The sequence below is a fragment of the Parambassis ranga genome, chromosome 7, assembly GCF_900634625.1.
Source record: "Parambassis ranga chromosome 7, fParRan2.1, whole genome shotgun sequence".
Taxonomy (NCBI): Eukaryota; Metazoa; Chordata; class Actinopteri; family Ambassidae; genus Parambassis; species Parambassis ranga.
The window spans coordinates 11,568,545-11,588,803 of NC_041028.1; the positions used below are offsets into that span (position 1 = coordinate 11,568,545).

Consider the following 20,259-nt stretch of genomic DNA (forward strand, 5'->3'; position numbering starts at 1 on the left):
TCAAAAAGCAGGACAGATGCTCACTATCTGTTGAATATTTCTGTAGAAAGCTGAGAGCAAATTTAAACAAGGATACAACCCCATCTAACCTGCACACTTAGCTAACGCAGAGTTGCTAAACTATACCAACTAGTGCCTTTGGCTGCTTCAACAGCTGCACTGCCCCATGCCTCCTGTGTGTGTGTGTGTGTGGTTTTCTGCAGGGGGAGGCACATGGTGCATGTGCACACTTACTGTACGTGTGTATGCATGAAGCCATTTGCATAGCGCAGGCCATAAGAAAGACTTCATTCACAGCCTCTGTGAAGTTAGCCAGAGGCTCAGCTCAAGATGTTCACACTCCAGACTGGCCAACTATAAACAGACTCACCTCTGTCTCTCTGAATTTGCCTTCACTCACTTTCCATTTGTTTTCTTTGTAGTTTTTTCTTCTTTTTAAAATTTTGAGGTCTTGGAATTGGCTAAAAAAGAAAATTTTTTCAGAAAGTTTACTAGTTTTGTTATTTCTGCAAAGTGACACATGAGCTGTTTTATTTAACCTAGCCCAAGCCAATTTATTCAGAGAACATGACAAATTACATAATGAACTGTGTGACAGTTAAGCTTTACAGCATTAATGGTTGCTTTCAACTGATATAACACTTTGGTTTGGTTTGTGTAGGAATTAACTTGTCTTGTGATACCCTGTGGCATTTTTATCAGCTTAAAGACAGTTAAGGGGGAGGGGACTGCAGTTTTCTGTAATTTCAATGCAAAAACCGTTAGCTGGATATATATCTAGTGGTACATGTTGAAGGCTACCAGAGTTTTTTCCCCACTTCATGACATTTTTTTTCTGAAGCTATGCATTGAACCAATGACCCCTCAATGGCCAGCACTTCCTCTGATGGCAGAAAACCAGTAGAGTCAATTTGATTAGCGGCCACTCAATACAGCCTCAGGTAATGAGGTATGTCTGGAAGTACAAGGAGAGGGGCAAGATAAGGTTGGGGTATTGGACCAGGGGGGTTTTGGCAGAGGTGGGCAGTGGAGGGGCAATGGAGCCTTCAAACTTCAAAGGTTTCAGATTGGACACGACACACACATTACATGCAGGAGGAGGGGGGTGGTGGGGGGACCACACAAATCTAATTTTCCTAAAGAGGGGAAATGCAGACAATGAGGATCTGGAGGTAAACTATTTGTGACCCCACGTTTACCTGGTTACCCCCACCTCTCCGCTCTTCATCCCTTCCTCCCTACCTCTCTCCTTTCTAGATCTTATTAAGCCACAGTGGAAGGGAGCCTTCACTTTGTTAAGGAACCCTGTCATGACAAAAAGAAACACAAAGCATGACCTGCCTTCAATTGGAAACGGATCCATGGCGAATGGGGCAAATGGTGGAGGGGGTGGGTGCAGAGGAAGAGAAAGCGGGAGAGAGATGGAGATAATTGAATCAAGGCTGCAGGGGAAGACAGATAAATCTTATTATTGATACTTCAGTTGAGCAGAAAGACTGAGATAGAGAGATCAGTCTCACTTCATTAAAAGACAGCTAATACATCTGAATCATTTAGCTGTCTACTGAAATTTAGCAAGTGTGCACATGAAGCAATGTGTGTGTGTGTGTGTGCGTGTGTTTCTCAGTTTTTAACCCTGTATATTATTCTTGAATTCTAGTTTAGTGTTGCCATCATTCCTATCATCACCTGAAATTCTACTAAAAACTACAAACGTAGCTAATGGAAAACAAAGGTGGAGGCATAGTAAGTAGTATTTTATTAAACAAGGTATGTCATCTAGAACAATCACAGACCAAATGTGTCACTTTTACAAACTTCCACCTGGATAATCTGTTATGGTCTCATGATGTTGTTCCAATATTTGTCTTCACGGCTAAAACAGTTGTTGTCTTGGTTACTTTCCGTCATTCACTGGCTTTGCTAAACAGCTGAGCTCTTTTCTCTAAGTTTCAGGAAGCAGGCTATACACATTTACTGTCTGTGCTGTATCCGACGGACAAAGCAATTTCACAACAGTTCTAGCACAACATCTTACAAACCTGTAGCTTATCACTCTGCACTGCTCACCTTTGTCTTAATGAGAAGCTCGCACCCAATGAATCACCAAAGTTCTTTGACAAATAAAGTTTTTAGTAGCCTGTGGCACAGGACCATGATCAGACTTTGTCTTCTTGAGTTGTAATGAGTTCTGGTGGCTGGTGTGAATGAATGTGTTCAATAATGAATGAGGAGGACAGCAAGGATGACGACCTATGTGGAAACTCAAGAGGCCTGTATAGGCTAGGGAAGCTGTCTCTCTCTATCTCTTATTCGTTATCTCAGCCTTGCAAACAAGCACTATACAGATGGCACGTACATAAGGGAGCAAACAGTCTATGTGCAACCAGACATGTACACACAGACACACATACAGAAAGAAGACAGAGCCAGCTGCCATTTGAAACATTTGGATGTGTAAATAAACACCAAAGTGCTTTCTGGCCAAACAAAACCAATTTTCAAAGCTCTACAAACACTCTTGGACCAATCGTGACACTGGCCTTTCTTTTCTTTAGAGGAACTGCTCAATTAATATGTCGCCACAAGTCATGACCACGAGACCCTGCTAAAATAAGCGAGCCACTTCAGCCCCTCGCCTCTGGAGAGAGACGAGAGAGAGAGAGAGAGACATAAATTGCCCTCTTTAAAGTAAAAGAGTCATCCAAAAAACCAATAAGCTGTGAGTGGGCACCTGCGGCACTGAAAATAAATAAGTTGCCTTTTTTTGTGCTCCCACCCTGCCTACACCCTCATCACCTTGTAAGCAACCTGTGAAAACAATTCTATTTATCCACCTCCATCAGGTGTTCCCATGAAGCTTCTGCATTTTGTGGCAGCAATGTGACAAATTCTGAATGATGAAATAAACCATCTAAAATTTATTTTGATAAAAATAGATAAAAAATAGAGTTGCAGAGCAGCACTCAATATAATATTAATAATTTTATTTATGGTTATTTTATCAAGAGATGATAATTTACTGAATATGTTCGAAATGTATGAAATAACATTTTTTAAATTTTCCCCAAACACCCTGCGACTCTATGTGATAAACGCACAGCCACTGTCACAGACACCATGCTGGCTTGCTGCAACGCATTCTTAACCGTCTCCCCGCTATACCTGACACTTAGACCTATGGTGTGTGTCTGTGTGTGATGTGATCTTGAACACATTGAAGGTATGAAGAGCAGAGGAAGTGATCAAAGTGTCAACCAGAGCTGATACTGAAAACCACATTGCCCCCTGCTCGGAAATGCTATCTTCACAGGCACGTAATTTAGACACCCACCTGGAATACTACAAGGCTTTGATGCAAAACACAATTACCCTAAGAAACACTCCCTTCTTTGAATACTCAAAGAGTATTAGAAGGTCTTTTATTAGAAAACATGTTGCTGTTCTTCACTTAAAGTGTGTGAAATTGTTTTGTGTTACATGTTGACTGCTGTCTTGATTAGAACTCTCTGCACAGTGATCTTATATCTCTAAGGGACTTTCCCAGGCTTTTGACTATTGCTATTTGCACAAACAGCACCTTCTGATGCATTTTACCATAAAAAAAAATGAAAATGACCCAAATATTTCACAACAATGGATGATTAGATGTTTGACTTTAAAGTATTGCCATAGAATAATGGGTAAAATCATTAATATATATAGGCCTATACACTGGGTCAAAATACAGGAATTCAATGTTGTTGTATTCTTTGTAAATACACTAAATGACAAAGTAAATGTGTCCATTTGTCTTGGTTAATATTGCCAAACTGGCAAGCTTTTGAAAATCTGCGCTCACATGTACCGGTATATGAAAACCACCAATCAAAAAGAATGAAGAATATCACACAATAAAATACAGCCTGTATATACTATAAAATCAAAACTACATTTGTTACCTTATGTCAAAACAAAAGAACAGAGAGAAATATCAAGTACATAGATGGAGTCCATTTATCACATTTCCTCCCTGTGATACTGGTTTCAAAGCAGCAGTTGTAAGTAAAAGACACAGGTTAGAGCATGACGACCACTGTCCTAACAGTGTGTGTGTGTGTGTGGGTGTGTGTGGGTGTCTCTTGGCAGACGCAGATGGCAGGCGAGCAAAGGTGGGCAAAGTGGACAGGAAGCAGTAAAGGGGAGTTCTGGTTACGGGGATCAGACAGCAGGATGAACTGCGCTCAAAGCTCCTGCCGCTACTGTACTCAAGGTGTGGGTTACACTCCTGGACACAAAGAACAGACACACATGCTCCCCAAAGGATCGTGAGCTGGTGTGTGTCTGTTAGTAGACTAATTAACATGCAATAGTAAATGTACACATATGTGTGCATGTATCCAGTCACACGTATCTCCCCCCAGGTCTACTTAAAAGGGCTCGTATCAATTGTCAGCAGCCATATTTAGTTGTTTAAGCTCCTTTTCTCCACTGATGAAGACCAGGCTATGGAAAATGCAACTACCCATTAGCCAAATGTTGCTTCTAATGCTGACCCAATAAAATGCCATTCTCCCTGCCACAGAGAGTTCAGTTTACCACACAGAGAGGAGGGATGTAAAGACTAAGACAGGAAAACAAAACATTAGGCAGCTAAAGGAGGTATAAGGTGACAGACAGAGAGAGGGGAGAGAAGAGAGAGCAGGCACTTGCAAATAAAGATGTAACAGTGTTAAACAGAGAGGGAATCGCCTGGGCCTGCTGCTAATTTCCCGCCCTGAGTGCAGTAATCTGAGGGGAAGATTAAGGTGGAGGAGTTATTCTTGACTATTTTATTAAGAGGTGCTTTAGGCGCTGGAAGAAGGGGCTTTAGTGCTCCTCCAGCAGCGTGCCATACAATACAAGACAAACATTTGCTGTTATTTCACCAAAGTACTCTCAGATGTGCTGGGTCGGGGCCTTGCCTTTTGCCGCGGAGGAACTTGGCATCAAAGTTCCCTGCAGTTCTCTAAAAACAAAAAACTGCCCTTCTTTTCTGTAGGTCCTGCCCTGAGCCCGTGTCCGGCAGATAAATTGGGAGGTGTCAAAAGAACGGACAGTAAACCTTACATCTAGTTCTAATTAAAAGAGACAAGAGCCACATCCCAGACCAGACACTTTTGTTTCTCCAGATGTTGATTTGCTGACATATTCATAAAATTTCATCATTATGATCTAGATTTTTTTAATAAATATTATCCTTTAAACATGAAAATATTACATTTATAAAAAGAGATTTAAAAAGCGCCAAGCCGGTGACAGACCAGCAGCAGCCTCGCCCACCTGCCTCTTGTTTGCTTTTTCATTGCTTCACCATTCTTAAACACTTACTGCTCTTCAGCGCCGTTGAAAAACAATATGCCTCTGTCAGTGCTTGTGTGTACTTGCAGCGATGCAGCTGAGCATTTACTGCATTCAGGAAAATGAAGACAAACAAATTTGCAAAGCCAATACCGTCCTTAAATCAGATAAATATAACAAACTCATTGCCTCCACCCTCAAATACAACCAATGTGCAGGTCCTAGAGTACAAACATTTCTTTGGAATAACATCTTTCCAATTAAAACAGTTTAACTGAAATGTCTGGAACTTTAGGAACTTTGAATTGAATGGTCAGCGTGGACAGACAAAAACCACAGAAGTGCCCATTTCAACCACTCATAAAACACAATTCAGAAACCGGATCTTCCTCTTTCCTTTTCTGTACTCATGAAGGAGGATGTGGCTAGACTTGATGAGGAGAGAGGTGGAGAGTGAGGGAGACATGAGACATGAGAAGCTTCTCCTAAAACAAAGCTGTAGAATTTCTATTTGTATCATCTCAGACTTTAAAGAGATTTTCTTTAACTAGATATCCATAAACATATGACAGTGCTACTGCACTGACTTGAGACATGTTTAATGTTCAAGCACATTCACTTTGAAAAAAATCTGGAATGCACCAAAGAGCACAAACTGATATCTGACTGTGTAAATGTATCCAAGTGTGTAACTTCCTTCTTGTGCATGTGTGATCCAACATTGATGTAACATCCAAATGAGCACAGCAGAGAAGAAGCAGCCCAGTTCATGACATCACCCAAGTCCCATTGGTGATGATGTGTGATTTGTAAAGGGAAGGGCAGCTGTGTCTGGGAAATGGTAGGGACACAGAGATACTTGGCAATCAGACAGGAAGGCGGGTGGTGTTTGAAATGAGATGTAACAAATGTAAAGACTTGCTGGTTTGGTACGTGATAATCGAACATTCACACAAAGTCCCAGTTTATAAAAATCAAAAGTCAGTTGAAACATTTCTTAAGCTCAAACCAGGGTATTGTCTATCTAACACAAAATCATAAGAGGATAAATATTGTTTATTGTTATTATTAGAATAAAGATAAACCCTGTATTAATAACCGTGGCCAAACACACTAGTGTAACTGGTCTGGGTGTGTGCAAGTCCAAGTGCCACCCATTGCTTCTGCCTGTGAGTTGAGTGAGCCGGTACAAAACATGCAACCACTAGTTTAGTGAACAGAGGTTTGTGTGTGTGTGTGTGTGTGAGTGTGTGCACTTTCTTTTACTGGAAAGAGTAAAAATAAAAACAGGACCACAAATGTCTTCTTCTGTCCTTCTGGCACAGTCTATTTTTTAAAGGATTCCATCTCTCAAATATGTGATATATCGAGTATATCAGTCCAACAAAATTCTTAAAATATGAACATCTAACTAATCATTGTTATACAATGATTAAATATTCTACACATTAAATATCAAATGCCAAATCAAAGACACATCAGCACAAATATCCAAACCAACAGGAAGTTCTATAGATCTACATGTTCTACTTAAATTTAATCTTAGATTTTTTAAAATATGGGTAGTTTTTTTAGTTGCTGATATTAGCCAAATGAATAATCAGCCCCATTTTTTTTCTCATTAAAAAAACCACAACAGCAGCTTGTGAGCTACTTACTACTTTAAAAAAAAAACGTCCCTTTCTGGGTGTAGCCAGGTGAGCCTGGGCTGTGTTGAAAACCCAGCCTTCTCCAGTGTGGGGAACATACAATTAATACTGGCCGAGCACTTTGCCTTTGGGACACTGGGCATCACAGAGACGCAAGCTTGTAATAGAGCTATTTGTTTTCCTCAGAAAGCTGTCCAAATGCTCTCACTGGGATCACCAGACTGCACAAAGGCCAGCTATGAATTGGTCAACTCCACTGGGGCAGGATATTGATTAGGCCTACGGCTAGGGGAACGCAAATATGCAACTAAATTAGATATTGGTGTTTGTGTGTGTGAGAGAGCAAATGTGTGTGTGTGTGTGCATTACTGTTGCAGTGAAAACTTAATCAGCTGCCATAGACCTCTGAATGCATTATCCTTTTAAACCCTTCTGTTGAGCATAGTACCACAAAGTTATGTTTGATTTTGATGATGTTGATACTGCAAAGCTGAATTTATTATCGATATAACTTAGGTGTGTGATGTGTTGAAGTGTCCTAAGGCAACAAAAACACAGTTTGACAAAACATGTTATGGACTGATTGAAAACAACAACTTTCCACTGCTGCTTCTCATCTCTCCAATTTTTTTGTTCACATCCGCTGCCCTTCCTCTTTGACATCTCCGTTTTCAACAAGAGCAGTTTGTCAGGGTCAGAAAGCAATTTAAAACCTCTATTAATGAGAGTCAGTGAGAGAGGGAGAAGTTAAAGGGAGGGAGAGAAAGAAAGATGAGGTAGTGGGGCAGAGAAGAAGAGGATGAGGAAGGAGGGAGGGGTAGGCTGGGGTGTCAGCCATCAAAGCAGACCAGGAGAAAAGAGGGCCAGGTGCTGGTTGTGGGAATGTGCCGTCCATGGTTCCAGGGACCAGGGAGCTGAGGAGGGGGCGGGGGGCCAGGGTGGTAATTAGCCAAGCCTGGAGGAGAGAGAGGGACCTCGAGGCCCACGGGGATAGCCCCTCCGAGAGGATACCATTTGCACTTCTACAGGAGCCGCCAGCCCCGGGCCACAAAGAAGGGGAAAAGGGGAACTATGGCATCCTTTATCAGGCTGGACAAAGACGCCGCATCTTTTCAAAGGAGACCGGAGAGAGAGAGAAACTCCAGTGTTCCAAAGAAGGAGGGGAAAAGGAGAAGAGAAGAAAGAATCTTAGGACTTGGTCAGGAGAGAGACAGAGAGAGATGCAGTGTGTGGGTTGCAAAGCGAGACAGGAGGTTACGGTCATACTATGACCCAGTCAGTCCTCAGAGACATCAGAAATTCACTCTTGTCCAACACACACACACACACACACACGACATAGTGATGAGTTACACAACAATATTCTCTGTACATAGCAGCTGATAATGTTTTTTAAAATTGCTGTTCTTTTTCATGTCAGGTTTGGGACATAAAACATGAAAACCTGTCTCCTAAAGCAAAACAAGACTTTTGTTCAAAAGAAGCAGTTCAGCTTGCTTCTCTTCATCGCATGGGAGCTGAACAGAAGCAGTGGATCAGGAGCCAAAACAGCCACCCTCTACCTTTAACATTATCAGGGAATCTTAAGAGTTTTGCCCTCCTGCAGAGCAATGGAAAGTGAAGGTCATTGACATTACTTTTACCTATTACCTCTGGAGTATGGCTGCTCAGGGGGGTGAATGGTGGCCTTTGAGGCTATGAAGCTTTGTGCTTACTGTTGGAAAGCTGGCTGACAGCCTTAGCCGAGTGGGGGCCAGAGGTCAGACAGGTCATGTGATAAGGCATTGCAAGCCTGCATGAAGGGCCCCAAACGAAGAAGCCTGAAAAATCTCAAGACCCCCCACCCCCCACCCCCTTTCTCCGTGTCTCCTCTCTTCCTTTCTTTTCCCTTTCCTCTCTCTCTCTGTCCCCTCTCTCTCTCTCTCTCTCTCTCTCTCTCTCTACGGACAAAATGCCATTTGTTGTCCATCAGTCAGTAGCGCAGGGCCTGGGTCGGGCTCGGTGCTGAAAGCTCCATTCACACACCCTCTCACCCAGGGATGTTTTTGCAATTCAATATTTTCACACGAAGGCAGCTTCATCGTTACTTTGGAACCGTACACTTGGCAGGATGAGGCTGGGGCCCTATGGGACAGAAAAGCTGAGAGGTGGAGGAGAGGGGGTCAACACAGAGGAATCCTAGTGTCAGGAGGGGACGGGCCTGTGCCGGCTAATGGGCCATCTTGAAATGTTTTAGCCAGGACCCTTCCAACACCTACACACACACAAACAAGTACACACTCTCTCATGAATGGCTATACACACATTCCACTCTACTCATCACTTTACAACCAATCTGACTCCAGGTTAACAAGGAGGGCTCTTATTTCATTCATCAAAATCTCTGTGCTAATACAGTCACACTATACTGCCAGGAAAAGACTTTTTCCCCCTCACTCACACCCGACATCATCTGTTTAGCTCACATCTCAAACACTACCCATACTAAGCATCAGCAATCAGAGGAGTTGTATAAAATAAAATACATCATTAAAATATATATTTTAAAAATAAGCTTTGTTTTACATTTGGCACAGATGGGAGGGCCAAAGAGGAAACAGGGAACCAGGAGATTTGTTCCAATTCCACATCTCTAACACCAAAGGAGTTGTTTAGCATACAAACTGGCTGAGGTAAGAGGGAATTCCTAGTATATTTATCCTGTGCACAACACTCTACTTAATGAAATTAAACCACACCAATAGTGGCCTTTTGTCTCTGGGGAATTCTGTAATCAACATGCCACCAGTTTTCATTTTGTATGAAAATAAATGGCAGCTGGTGATATGGGCCTAATTGTGTTGCACCAGGGAGGAGCTGGGTGAGAAAAGAAACTTGCAACGGTGATGTAGTGGAGCCAATTTTTATGGACAGCAGCGCTCCAGAGAGGTGGTCAAATAAGCAGAGGCATTCATCTGGGGGCCGCTACCCTCCTTCCACCCGGTTCTCCTTGTTCTATCCATCATACTCACAAAGAAAGTTAGCCAAGTATTAAACAAATAGAGAACTGGTGAGCACTATGCACTAGCGCCTGGCAGGGTCACTGGATAATGACAGCTCAATTACTGTGAATCTCCTTGTACACCACCCTCTGCAGTACAATCCCCACACTCACCCCACCCAGCACGGCAAATTTGTCAAACTCACCAAAACGATGGGTCTGACAGTGTAATCGCTAACCGTCCCAAACCAACATGAAAGAGGTCTTTATCTGGCCAAATCAAAGAACCTGATCTCTGAGAGAAAAGGGTGGGGGGCCAACCAAAGAAGAGAAATGTCCCGCTCAGCCCCTGTGAGACGCGGAGATGTCTCTAATCCGCTTTAATGAGACACTGCTTGCCCATCTTTGTGGTAATGACGAAACACAGCGAGAAAGACAGTGATGAGGAGGGAGGGAGGGAGGAGTGGGAGAGATAGAAGCGGAGATGGAGCCAAGGCTTTGAACTTGTCGGTCTGATGAAAGGGGAAGCAGCAGTGGGAGTTTAGAGCGACGCTGCCCCTACACACACCACTGTCTGTTTTGGAAGACAGGCAAAAACAGCCCAGGGGACAGAGCAGTTTGTCTGCTTATCATATCTGGACAGGATGAGCCATAATCAGCAGTGCCGGACTGGGAATAGACAGTGTGTGTGAGTATGTTGAGATGGGCTGCTGCTGCTACAATATGTGAAACCGGACAAACAAATTTTAGATGCTATCAGTCATTTATATCTTTCCCTTCACATATTCATGCACTAAAATACACCTGCACAGTTACCAGAGAATGAATCAATGAAACAGAGAGCAACATAAGGACAAGAAAAGAGGTGTTAGTACAAGTGAAGAAAGGGAAAAAAGAGGTGAGAGAGAAAGAGGGAGAAACTGTGTGGGTTAATACCAAACAAATCAGGATTAGTCCCAGATAAGACTAGTCACAATGTTAAGCAATCCCAGGGATATTACAATGCAAGGGGGAATCATGAGGGCTGCTGGAACATGCTAATTAGGGACTCGACACATTTGCCCCCTTGTTTTGCAAACAACACACACTGTTAAACAGCGGGTGGTGCACAATCACACCAGACACACAGAGAGATAATCATTTAGTGTTAATCAGCATACTCTGAAGTAAAGATGAGGTATTTCCTATCGGACTCCAGCAGTTGTGCTGTATTCTTAGTTCCTGAAAAGCTTGGTGGAATCTTCCAAACATGACCCAGGAGTGTTAGAGACATAATTTGATTAGCGGAGGCAGGACAAGAGAAAAACCTTTTTAGTGTAATGGCTTTCCACTAACACACACTTCTACATTTTTCTATTTTTAACAAGACCCTGCCCCCATCTGCAGGCTGGAATCAAACGGCATGAGAAGAGACGAAAAACAGGAGGCAGCTAAAAAAGAAAACATCAGCGATATATCTCCAACTCTCTCAGGCATGTCAAAGTCTCCACTTCCAAACGATTGGGAGACTGCTGTGTTTTTACAAACATGGCGGATGAGGTCATGGTGCAAGACGGGAAAGAGGCATTTTTGCCAACTGGATAATGTGAGGTCAACGTATCAATGGAATGAATGGGATTTAGAGCCATGTGCAAGAGCTTAATGCAATGGCATTTGAATGTCAACTCAAAATTTGACTTAGCCAGCATGAGACTGAGCAACGAGCATGGGGCTGAAACGTGTGTGTCAGTGTGAGAGTGCCTGCGTGTGTCCAGGTGCCCACCCATTGCTGTGCCAGACTTGGCCAAGGTCAAAGCTGCAAACACAGACAGGACCTCCAACAACTGCGCAAAATGGTGTGCGCACACACACATCCTCGCACACTCAAACACATTTAGCAAGCCAACAGTGCCAACTCCTGCTGTTTGGATGACATTTACACTCAACCTTTCTAGTTTGTGATTGATTGGGGTTAAATCATACCAATGCACAAAAAATCTGTCACCACTGAGGTGTGTGTGTGTGTGTGTGTGTCCAAGCAGGATCCATCTGCATTACTGTGTGTGTACGGTTTCGATGTGTGCATGTGTCACCGCAAAGAGGAGAACTATGAAAGCCCAGTCAAATGTTTTCAAGCCTTCAGCGAGACTCAATCAAGCTTGACGAGTCATTGTGACTTCATGAAGTAGAGTTGTTTCTGCTTACTCTCAAAACCAAAGCTTTGCCTTTATGTCTCCCTCCTGTAGGCAGAATATAATACTGTAACTGTCTTGAACATAGAGTATCAGCCAGACAAAGAACTCTCACACCTGGATTCACTCATTCAAACATTCACCTTTTAGATTGTTTTTACATTTAACAACACTTGTACGTAACCAGAATTGCATCTTAGCTGTGGCTTTTCCAATGGACACTTGGCCAAAACAGCAGCACCAGCAGCAGCAGCAGCGCAATTACCGCAGTAACTGACTGACTAACAATAAAAGCATTTCCCTGGAGATAAAGGACTGTCTCACCCAATGTTCTGCAGGGAGGAGGAGGAGTCAAAGATAGTGAAAGAAAACATTTAAAAGTTGTCAGCAGAGCTGTCATAAAACAAACTATTTAGACGAATAACTGTAATATTCCAACTGAACTGTCCTTTAATAAATTAATCTTTCCTATTTAAAGCTTTACACTCCTGTAAATCATAGCTTAACCAGTTCCTTAATTCCCTGCACAGGTGGAAGAGATCACACAAGTTTTCTTTATGGGCTAACTGTTTCAAAGATTTAAGAGCAGCAAGAAGGACTGAGACTTCAGACTACACTGCCTTCCACATTTCAGGGTAATACGAATACTTCACTGGAAAGAACACCGTTCAAGAATCTGCTCTCACAGCAAATTGGAAGATGTGGTTCCTAAAAGCAATGCATCTTTATTTGTATCATATTATGTGAATCAAATGTTAACCATATGTTACTGCAACAGACAGGGGCTTGATGGTGAGCTAACCATAACCATGACTAAAACTGTTGCCTTAACCTTAACCAAAGTCATGCCTCCTGTAAAGAAAGAAAGAAAGAAAGAAAAAAGGTAGAATTGGGCAAAATCCTAGATGTGTTATGTAGAACAATTCCTTTAGCTTCTGTGAAATAAGCACTTTTTAGATGTATACATTGAAAAAAAATATAAGGAAATAAGTATGGAAAAGAGAACGTGAGCCCAAGTGCTCAAAAGAACCACACGCTGAACTACATCCTACATGTGGAGACGAACTGACATCCAAGAAACTTCCATAATGAGGCACTTATGTAGCAAATGTGGCCAAACCAAGAGTGGACTGATGCAATTAGTTAGGCTACACAATTTTTCAATCCTTCAAAAATTGACTCCAAATACCCAGACCCAAATTCACAGCAGCATGAAAAATTAAAATGAACTGTTTTTGAATTTAACTAAAAAAATTTGGTTTCATATGGGTTCTGTCTTGAAAAAAAAGACTACACAGCAGTCTTAGTCTGAGAGTATTTGGTCACAGAAACTGCAACTGCAAAACTGAGTGTTACACCAGAGTTCTGAAAGGATAATTCACATCATCGCACATGAATCCAAATGGACTCTAAGGAACCACTACAGTGTCAGGTTTCACATCCTGTTGTATCAATGAAAACTGCAGCAATAAAATAAGAAGTTCGGGCACGTTCATTCCAAACAGGCCCAGAACTACAGACATCCCATTAATAAAAATGAATAAATGAGTAATCAATAACTAGCAAAGGAATAGTATTTAAAATTTAATTATATAAAAAAGTAAAATGTATGTTGTCTTCACCAAGGCTCTATCTTCAAAATAAAAGCAACAAGAACTGTCCGGTTCCATAAAGTTTCAAAAAACATTATATTACTGCACATAATATTTCTGTTTCATTTGATGATCCTATCATTTTTATGTGCAGGCTCTAATCTGTGAACATGAAGGAGTGCTATCTGACACACATTACAGCTGTATGGCAGTAATATATTGGAGCCTGCACGGGACCCTGAACGTTTAGCCAGAAGTTTAACATAGCTACCATTGTTGGTTTTAAAGTGTTATGGGTTGGGTTTTATTACTTCTGTCAAAACATCAGAAGCTGTTGAGCCAGGCCAAGTTCATGACTGGGAGTCCATCTAATAAGAGCATTTAACACAAAGATCAATAGGATATCTTGCAATTAGTAGCTTATATATAAATATATGTAAAGGGCAAGATGGGGGGCTGTCAGAAATTATGTGCGTTTGAGTAGCGGAGGGGTGGGAGCATTTTGTGCAAAATCAGCAAAACAGAAAAAAAAACAACTAATAAAATCAGATCGTAAAAAAAGCTGTGCTACCTCTCTATGTACTGACTTCATAATGCAGCAGACTAAAATAGGTGCAGGAAATCAATACATACGACTGCGGTCAGGTTGGGCGCGGATTCAAAGCATGTGTATGAGGGGAAAAAACGTTCATTTTTTTCTTATATTCTAATTATATTTCTTTAGGTATCTATTATTGTGCAGGTGTAGGCGTACAGGAGACCGGGAGAGCAGCGTGTGTGTCTCTCACCTAAGCACTGAAAAAAATACGGAGAAAATATATCCACTCACTCATCCGGAAGTCTTAATTAATCCAAAACCAATTTAAAGCTACACACAGACCCAGAAGAATACCACAACAAAACAGCCGCGAGGTGTTAAACTTTTCAAACACAATCAGCCCTGTGCAGCGCGCAGACACACAGACAGGGACTATGGCAAACATAACTTGAATGAACGTTCAGGTGCCAAAAGCAATTATATTGTCGGTTTGGTTCTCTATTCTCTGCTAGATTGCCTGTATCGATTTTTTTTGTTTTGTTTTTAAGATAACAAGAGGCCAAATCTTATATCCAATCTTCCATGAAATAAAACGTGGCGTTTATTAAAATTAAAAACAAAAGAAAAATGACCTTTAAATCCATTTTAATATATTAATGACACTAATCACAAATGTATATGTAAATTTGGAAAACTTAGGATAAATTAGGAAACTATTTCTATAATAAATAAACCTGTGATGACAATATTTTACTCAACGAGCTATGGGTGATCAACGTGCGTCTTCATTAAAGCACGCATATTCATATTCTGCATAAGTGCAGGAGGCAAAGGTTTCCCGTGTCGTGGCCTTTCATGTGCAGTCTGTGCCTGCAATCTGCCGAGAGAAGAAATTACACACGAGGGTTAAAAATAAAATGATAAAGCAGCTGGTGCAAAATTGCTGTGGGCCTGCAGCTACGAGAGAGGGGAGCTGTTTTACCCAAGTGTCAGGAAAAAAAGAGAGAGTGAAACACTCCCTCGCGTTGTATTCAAAAGTTGTGGGTCTACATGTTTTGAATGTTAAGAACAAGACTTTTTTTCCATGGCTGCTGTCTGTCTGTCCGTCTGCTCTGCTGCAGCAACACAACAAATCAGAGGCCTTTGCATGGCTCCCAGTGCTCCGATCTGAGTGCTACAAAGCCAGGTATTTGTGTTCATTAGCACCCGGATCAACAGACTATCAAGGCTGTTTAGAGATCAGGACCAAGTGCAATTACTGGCAAGAAGCAGGATCCTCGACATGTTTAAGTATTTTCACAAAGAAGCCCAATTAGCGTCCTGCTTCTCGTTCATTTTCTTTTCCTTCTTTGTCTTAAACTTGTGCGGGAACTTGATCCCTGTGCCAGTCCAGTCCTGAAGAACGTGCAAGAGTAATAAGGTAACAACAAAAACAACAGTGCTGCTTTTTCCTCCCTTTTTATTTTTTTATTTTTTATTTGATTGTGTCAGCGTTGATGCTCTTATTGGAAATGTAATAATAACCCTATAATGTGTAATTGATTTTTGTTAAGACTTATTATTAAATTAAACACGTTTCAGGTTTCTTTAAAACTGAGTGCACACAAACACACACACACACACACACACACTTGTTATTGATGTCTGTAATGTAGTTTTCTCTAAATAGCTTCAAGTGTGTGTCTGGCAAAGTTAGAGTTTTTTAAGGCCTGTTAACATGCAAATAAGTAAGTAAGCAGCAGGTATACTGTATTTACAAATAATTACTTTCATCTTAAAAATATAATAATATAAATTCCTGACTACTGCGCATTTTTACAAAACTACACCGACAGTCGCGGTGGACGGAATAAAACAAGCATTCTGGAACAACAACAGAACACAGCAGCAGGCCTTCAGAGATTCTTATGTTGTACAGCTTTCTGTCTTCCAGCTGAATTGTGGATAAATAAGCAGACTGGCCCACACAACAGGCCGGAGAAAACAAAGCACATTCAATAAAAAAAAAATTGCGGTATAAATAAACGAAATTCATAAATCAACCAGCCAACACTAAACAAATGTCAAACAATAAACATTGTCCAAAGGGCTCATGTTCACAAAACTGAATACATGAATTTTCCGGGTGACGCGAGCAGTCCAGTAAGTAGTAGTAGTAGTATGGGCGCTTTCAAGGCACATTATTGATTGGCATTCCCTCGAGGAGGAACCAGGCTGCAGCAGTCCGGTGGCCATGGGACAAAAGTATTTTTTTTTTTTGCCAGAGAGCGATATCTTGTGCGATTTGAGCAGGGTCGACTGAAAACAGCTCGAATTAAAATATTGCTCTTTCGTTCTAAATTCAAATCTCGACGTGTCCGCGTTGCAGGCGCGAGAAGCGGAGTGCAGCGTGTGCTGCGCAGCAGCTCGCAGCAGAGCAGTGCCACAGCGCCCACTATTTCAAAAGCCGGGAATATTATTTCACAAGACTTGGAACGGCGCTATAAAAAAAAGTTACTGTCCATTTCGACAACTTTCTCGGTACCCTCTGGATAGGAATCTCTGCCTTCACTGAACACCCCACCGACAACCAAACAAAAGCGTAAAAGTACAATATCGAGCTGAGAGTAGGACGCCAGTGTTTACTTGTGCCTTTAAGGACTGTTATCAACTAAAGCACCAGCGGCGTTTCTCATCACACATGAAACTTTCTGACGCTGGACCCAGCGAAGCCAACACCACCGCGTGCAGGGGAACAAGGGGGAGCCGCCGTAGCGGGACATCATTCTAGCAGAAAAGTTCTCTCTGGACGAAAGAGTCGCACCATCTTCTCTTAAGGATATGGTAAATGACAAGGACACACTGGACATCAACAGAGCCGGGAGTTTGGAGCCGGCGGCAGAAAGCGATAAGAAGGGGAAAATAAAGACCTACTTTTGGCCAGTTTTCTCGCCCTCGCCTTGGATCTCATCTTGTCGGCTTGTAGATTCCTCTCGTCGTCCTCCGTGAGCCCAGAAGCAGCAACAACACTATCTTCATCTCACCAGCATTGTCAGTTTGGACACCTTCGCACATGCGCACAGGCCATTCAATCTGACACCCTCGCCGGGGCCAAAAAACTTTCCAATGTATTCATCATCATCACTTTTTTTGTCCTATCGTCTCCCCTTTAGATCACTTATCTCTTCCCCTCCTCCTCTTCCTCCTCCTCCTGCTCTCTCTTCACCATCTCACCTTCCCTCCCTCCCCCCTTGCCATCCCCCTTACCCTCGTCCCCCCTTCTCACCCCTACACCCCCACCCGCCCATTCAGCTCCTGCCAGAACCCTCTTGGATTTTTACCCCTTTAACAGCGACTACTTGGTTTTCTCCAGCACAGCGGTGGACACAGTGAGGTATGGCGCTAAGGTCAAGGTCGTATTATAAAAGGAATTATTATTAATAACAGTATTAATATTTTATTAATATCATTACACACATTCGCAAACGTACATTATTTGTATATTTTTCTTTTAATAATAATAAGTCATAATTTAGATGAATAATAGGCTAACTTCATTTCTGAATTTATAGAAAGTTAGTGTGCAGCCTGGTGATGCAGCTGATGCTCGTGTGTTGTGCCAAAAGCGCTGCGAGGTTATTTTTAACTTCATTAATTCACATGCAGGTGTAAATAGGTCCAAGGCTCGATTGTTTTTGCAACTTTACAAGCCATGATTTGGTTGTGTGTGTGTTTCTGTGTGTGTGTGTGTGAGTGTGTGTGAGTGTGTAAACCTTGTTGCCCTCAGGACAAGCAGCGGCCAGCAGCTGTTTGACGCATGCATGGAGCCTCCACCAGCACAGTCCTCTACCGGAGAGACGTCCAGGCTTTTCTTTTCTTTTCTTTCATTCATTCTATGTTCTCATTTTGTAATATTTACAGGAACAGTTATTTCTCGGGAAGAGCTTGTGCTCTCTGTTAGCAACCCTGCCCTCATCACCTGGAGGAAGGTGGACACGCTGCAGGCTTTCTCTCTGCCACTGTGACTTTTGCGCTTTGCACCTGTTTGTTTGTTTGCTGCAGGCAGGAGATCGCCTTTACGTTAATCTGTACATCCAGCAGTTCGATGTAGCCTGAAGAACTACAAGGTAACTTTGAGATTTCTATCAACGAATAATGCATTCATTCAAACGCAAAGAAGTCGCTCATAATTTTGTACGTTGATACCGTCATAATTCATTATAGTTAAGTTCTGTGCAGCTACTTTTATATTTTACATTTTACATTTCCAGTTTATTATATTATTATTATTATTATTATTATTATTTCTATTTAGACTCAAAATCTTTTTTAAAGATGAAAAAAACATTTTTAAAATAAGTTTAAAATAATAGCAGCGGCCCTTTTTATTATTATTCGTATAATTGCTCTTAAATAATTCTTAAATGTCCAGCCTGCCTCCACCAGACTGGTCGTTATATTCATGTGGTGCCTGGGCCTTTAGCCTACATGTCATATGGGAATGGTTTCCGTCTAGTTTAGCTGAATAAAGGCGGCTCTATGCTGGAGCCTATTAAAGATCGGTGGTGATGGAGCAACTGCAGTCTGCTGGGAGAGCAGCAGGGATCAATTCCACGGACGCTAATCACACTGCATTTTTATGGGACACGTTGAAGCACATGCACATCGACTATTATTATTATTATTATTATTATTATTATTAACGCTCTTTGTTTTACATTATAGGCTACATCTATTACAAGTAGTTCCGCGGTGTTCCTGACATTTCTTTGGTTTGCTCTCTTTGTGGTTGACCCGCAGCTTGTTGCTCATTATAATGCACATGAAACAATTGATTTGAATAAAGGCTTTGAGTTCATCAAATACGTCTTCAGTCTATATTGGAGAGAAATTGCCGTGGGATGTTTTCCCATGTGTTGAAGTGGCATAAATGACGAGATCATTAATCAATAATAATCAGCAGTAATTAGCATACATTAGCTGTATATTAGGGAGTCTGTCTTCCATCGCGAGGCCAGCAGGTTTATTTTATTGCCTTGGATGCAAATGTATATGAATACGTTTTCATACTTTGGTGGTCAGCTTGTTGTAAATATTTTTTTTCTTAATCTTGTGTCATTATATCATTATGCCTTAAACATCACTTTTCAAAGGCACAAGCCCCAATACATTGTAGTCAGTGGAGGAAAAACAGGAAATAGATCGATAAACAAATAAATTATGTGAATAACAATAGTGGACAAAAGGTTTTGTTTACCCCTTTTAGTGTCTAAAGGCTCCGTGGGAGCGTGACGACAAGCCATCAATAATCGATTGTCTAAATCGATTGTACTCATCAATATTTTGTCCTTCAGTTTTAGTCAGAGGAGGAATGAAACTGAGCAGAACTTTTGTTTCCATTTTAAGATATTTATTTCCAGCAACCACCTGAAACTGTTCAGGCCACACAATATTTTCTGCACATCGGCTCGGAAAATGATTTCACATGCTGCACACCTTTTTAAAAGAGCAATTAACTGTGATTAAGCCTGCAAAGAAAAGTGTTGCTCTCCGACACTGGCCCGTTGGGGAATACTTTTCTGCACCATTTAAACGCCGACCTTTAAAGGGGTTTGTGGAAGTGCATGGGAAGGCTTGCGTTTTTGGAGGATTTGCTTTCCAGAAATGTGGCTGCATTTTTCCCTTTTTGTCTTGCATCTGGAAGGAGCGCAGGAAGGCAGCGCCGCTGCCTCAGAGCCCGGAAGAGAGGTGCGCTGCTGCACTCCTGTTCAATCATCCGCAAAGGGTCCCACTCAGTTTTATTATCCCCCCTAATTAGACTGAAGAGAAGCGGATGATATTCGTAATCAGCGGAATGTGACAACAAACAAACACAAACAAACCCTTGGTAATATCCAGTTAAAAACGTTTGTTATTGTTGGTTATGTTTATTATTTAGTCTAATCCTTAAGCGATTACATTTGTCTATATGAAGCAGCTGTGCACATTGTTTGCATGTCCATATCGTGGCCCCAACATAACAGAACCTTTA

At 41.7% G+C, this 20,259-nt stretch overlaps 1 protein-coding gene and 1 long non-coding RNA gene across 8 annotated transcripts in view; one reads left to right on the top strand and one right to left on the bottom strand.

Moving 5' to 3' along the window:
- prdm16 (PR domain containing 16) overlaps positions 1-17,421 on the bottom strand; it is a 144,145-nt gene extending 126,724 nt beyond the window's left edge. For 3 of the 7 annotated variants that reach the window (XM_028409077.1, XM_028409081.1, XM_028409075.1), the window contains exon 1: positions 17,163-17,420. In XM_028409077.1, the coding sequence (XP_028264878.1) occupies positions 17,163-17,199 (37 nt within the window). In that variant the 5' untranslated portion in view covers positions 17,200-17,420. Of the gene's footprint in view, positions 1-17,162 lie in introns of all 7 variants that reach the window. The other 4 variants (XM_028409080.1, XM_028409079.1, XM_028409078.1 and 1 more) reach the window with 2 other exon arrangements.
- Positions 16,152-19,091, top strand: LOC114438047 (uncharacterized). Its single transcript, XR_003670959.1, has 2 exons — positions 16,152-17,279; positions 17,402-19,091. It is a non-coding gene; the product is annotated as an uncharacterized LOC114438047 (long non-coding RNA).
- The last annotated feature ends 1,168 nt before the right edge of the window (positions 19,092-20,259 follow it).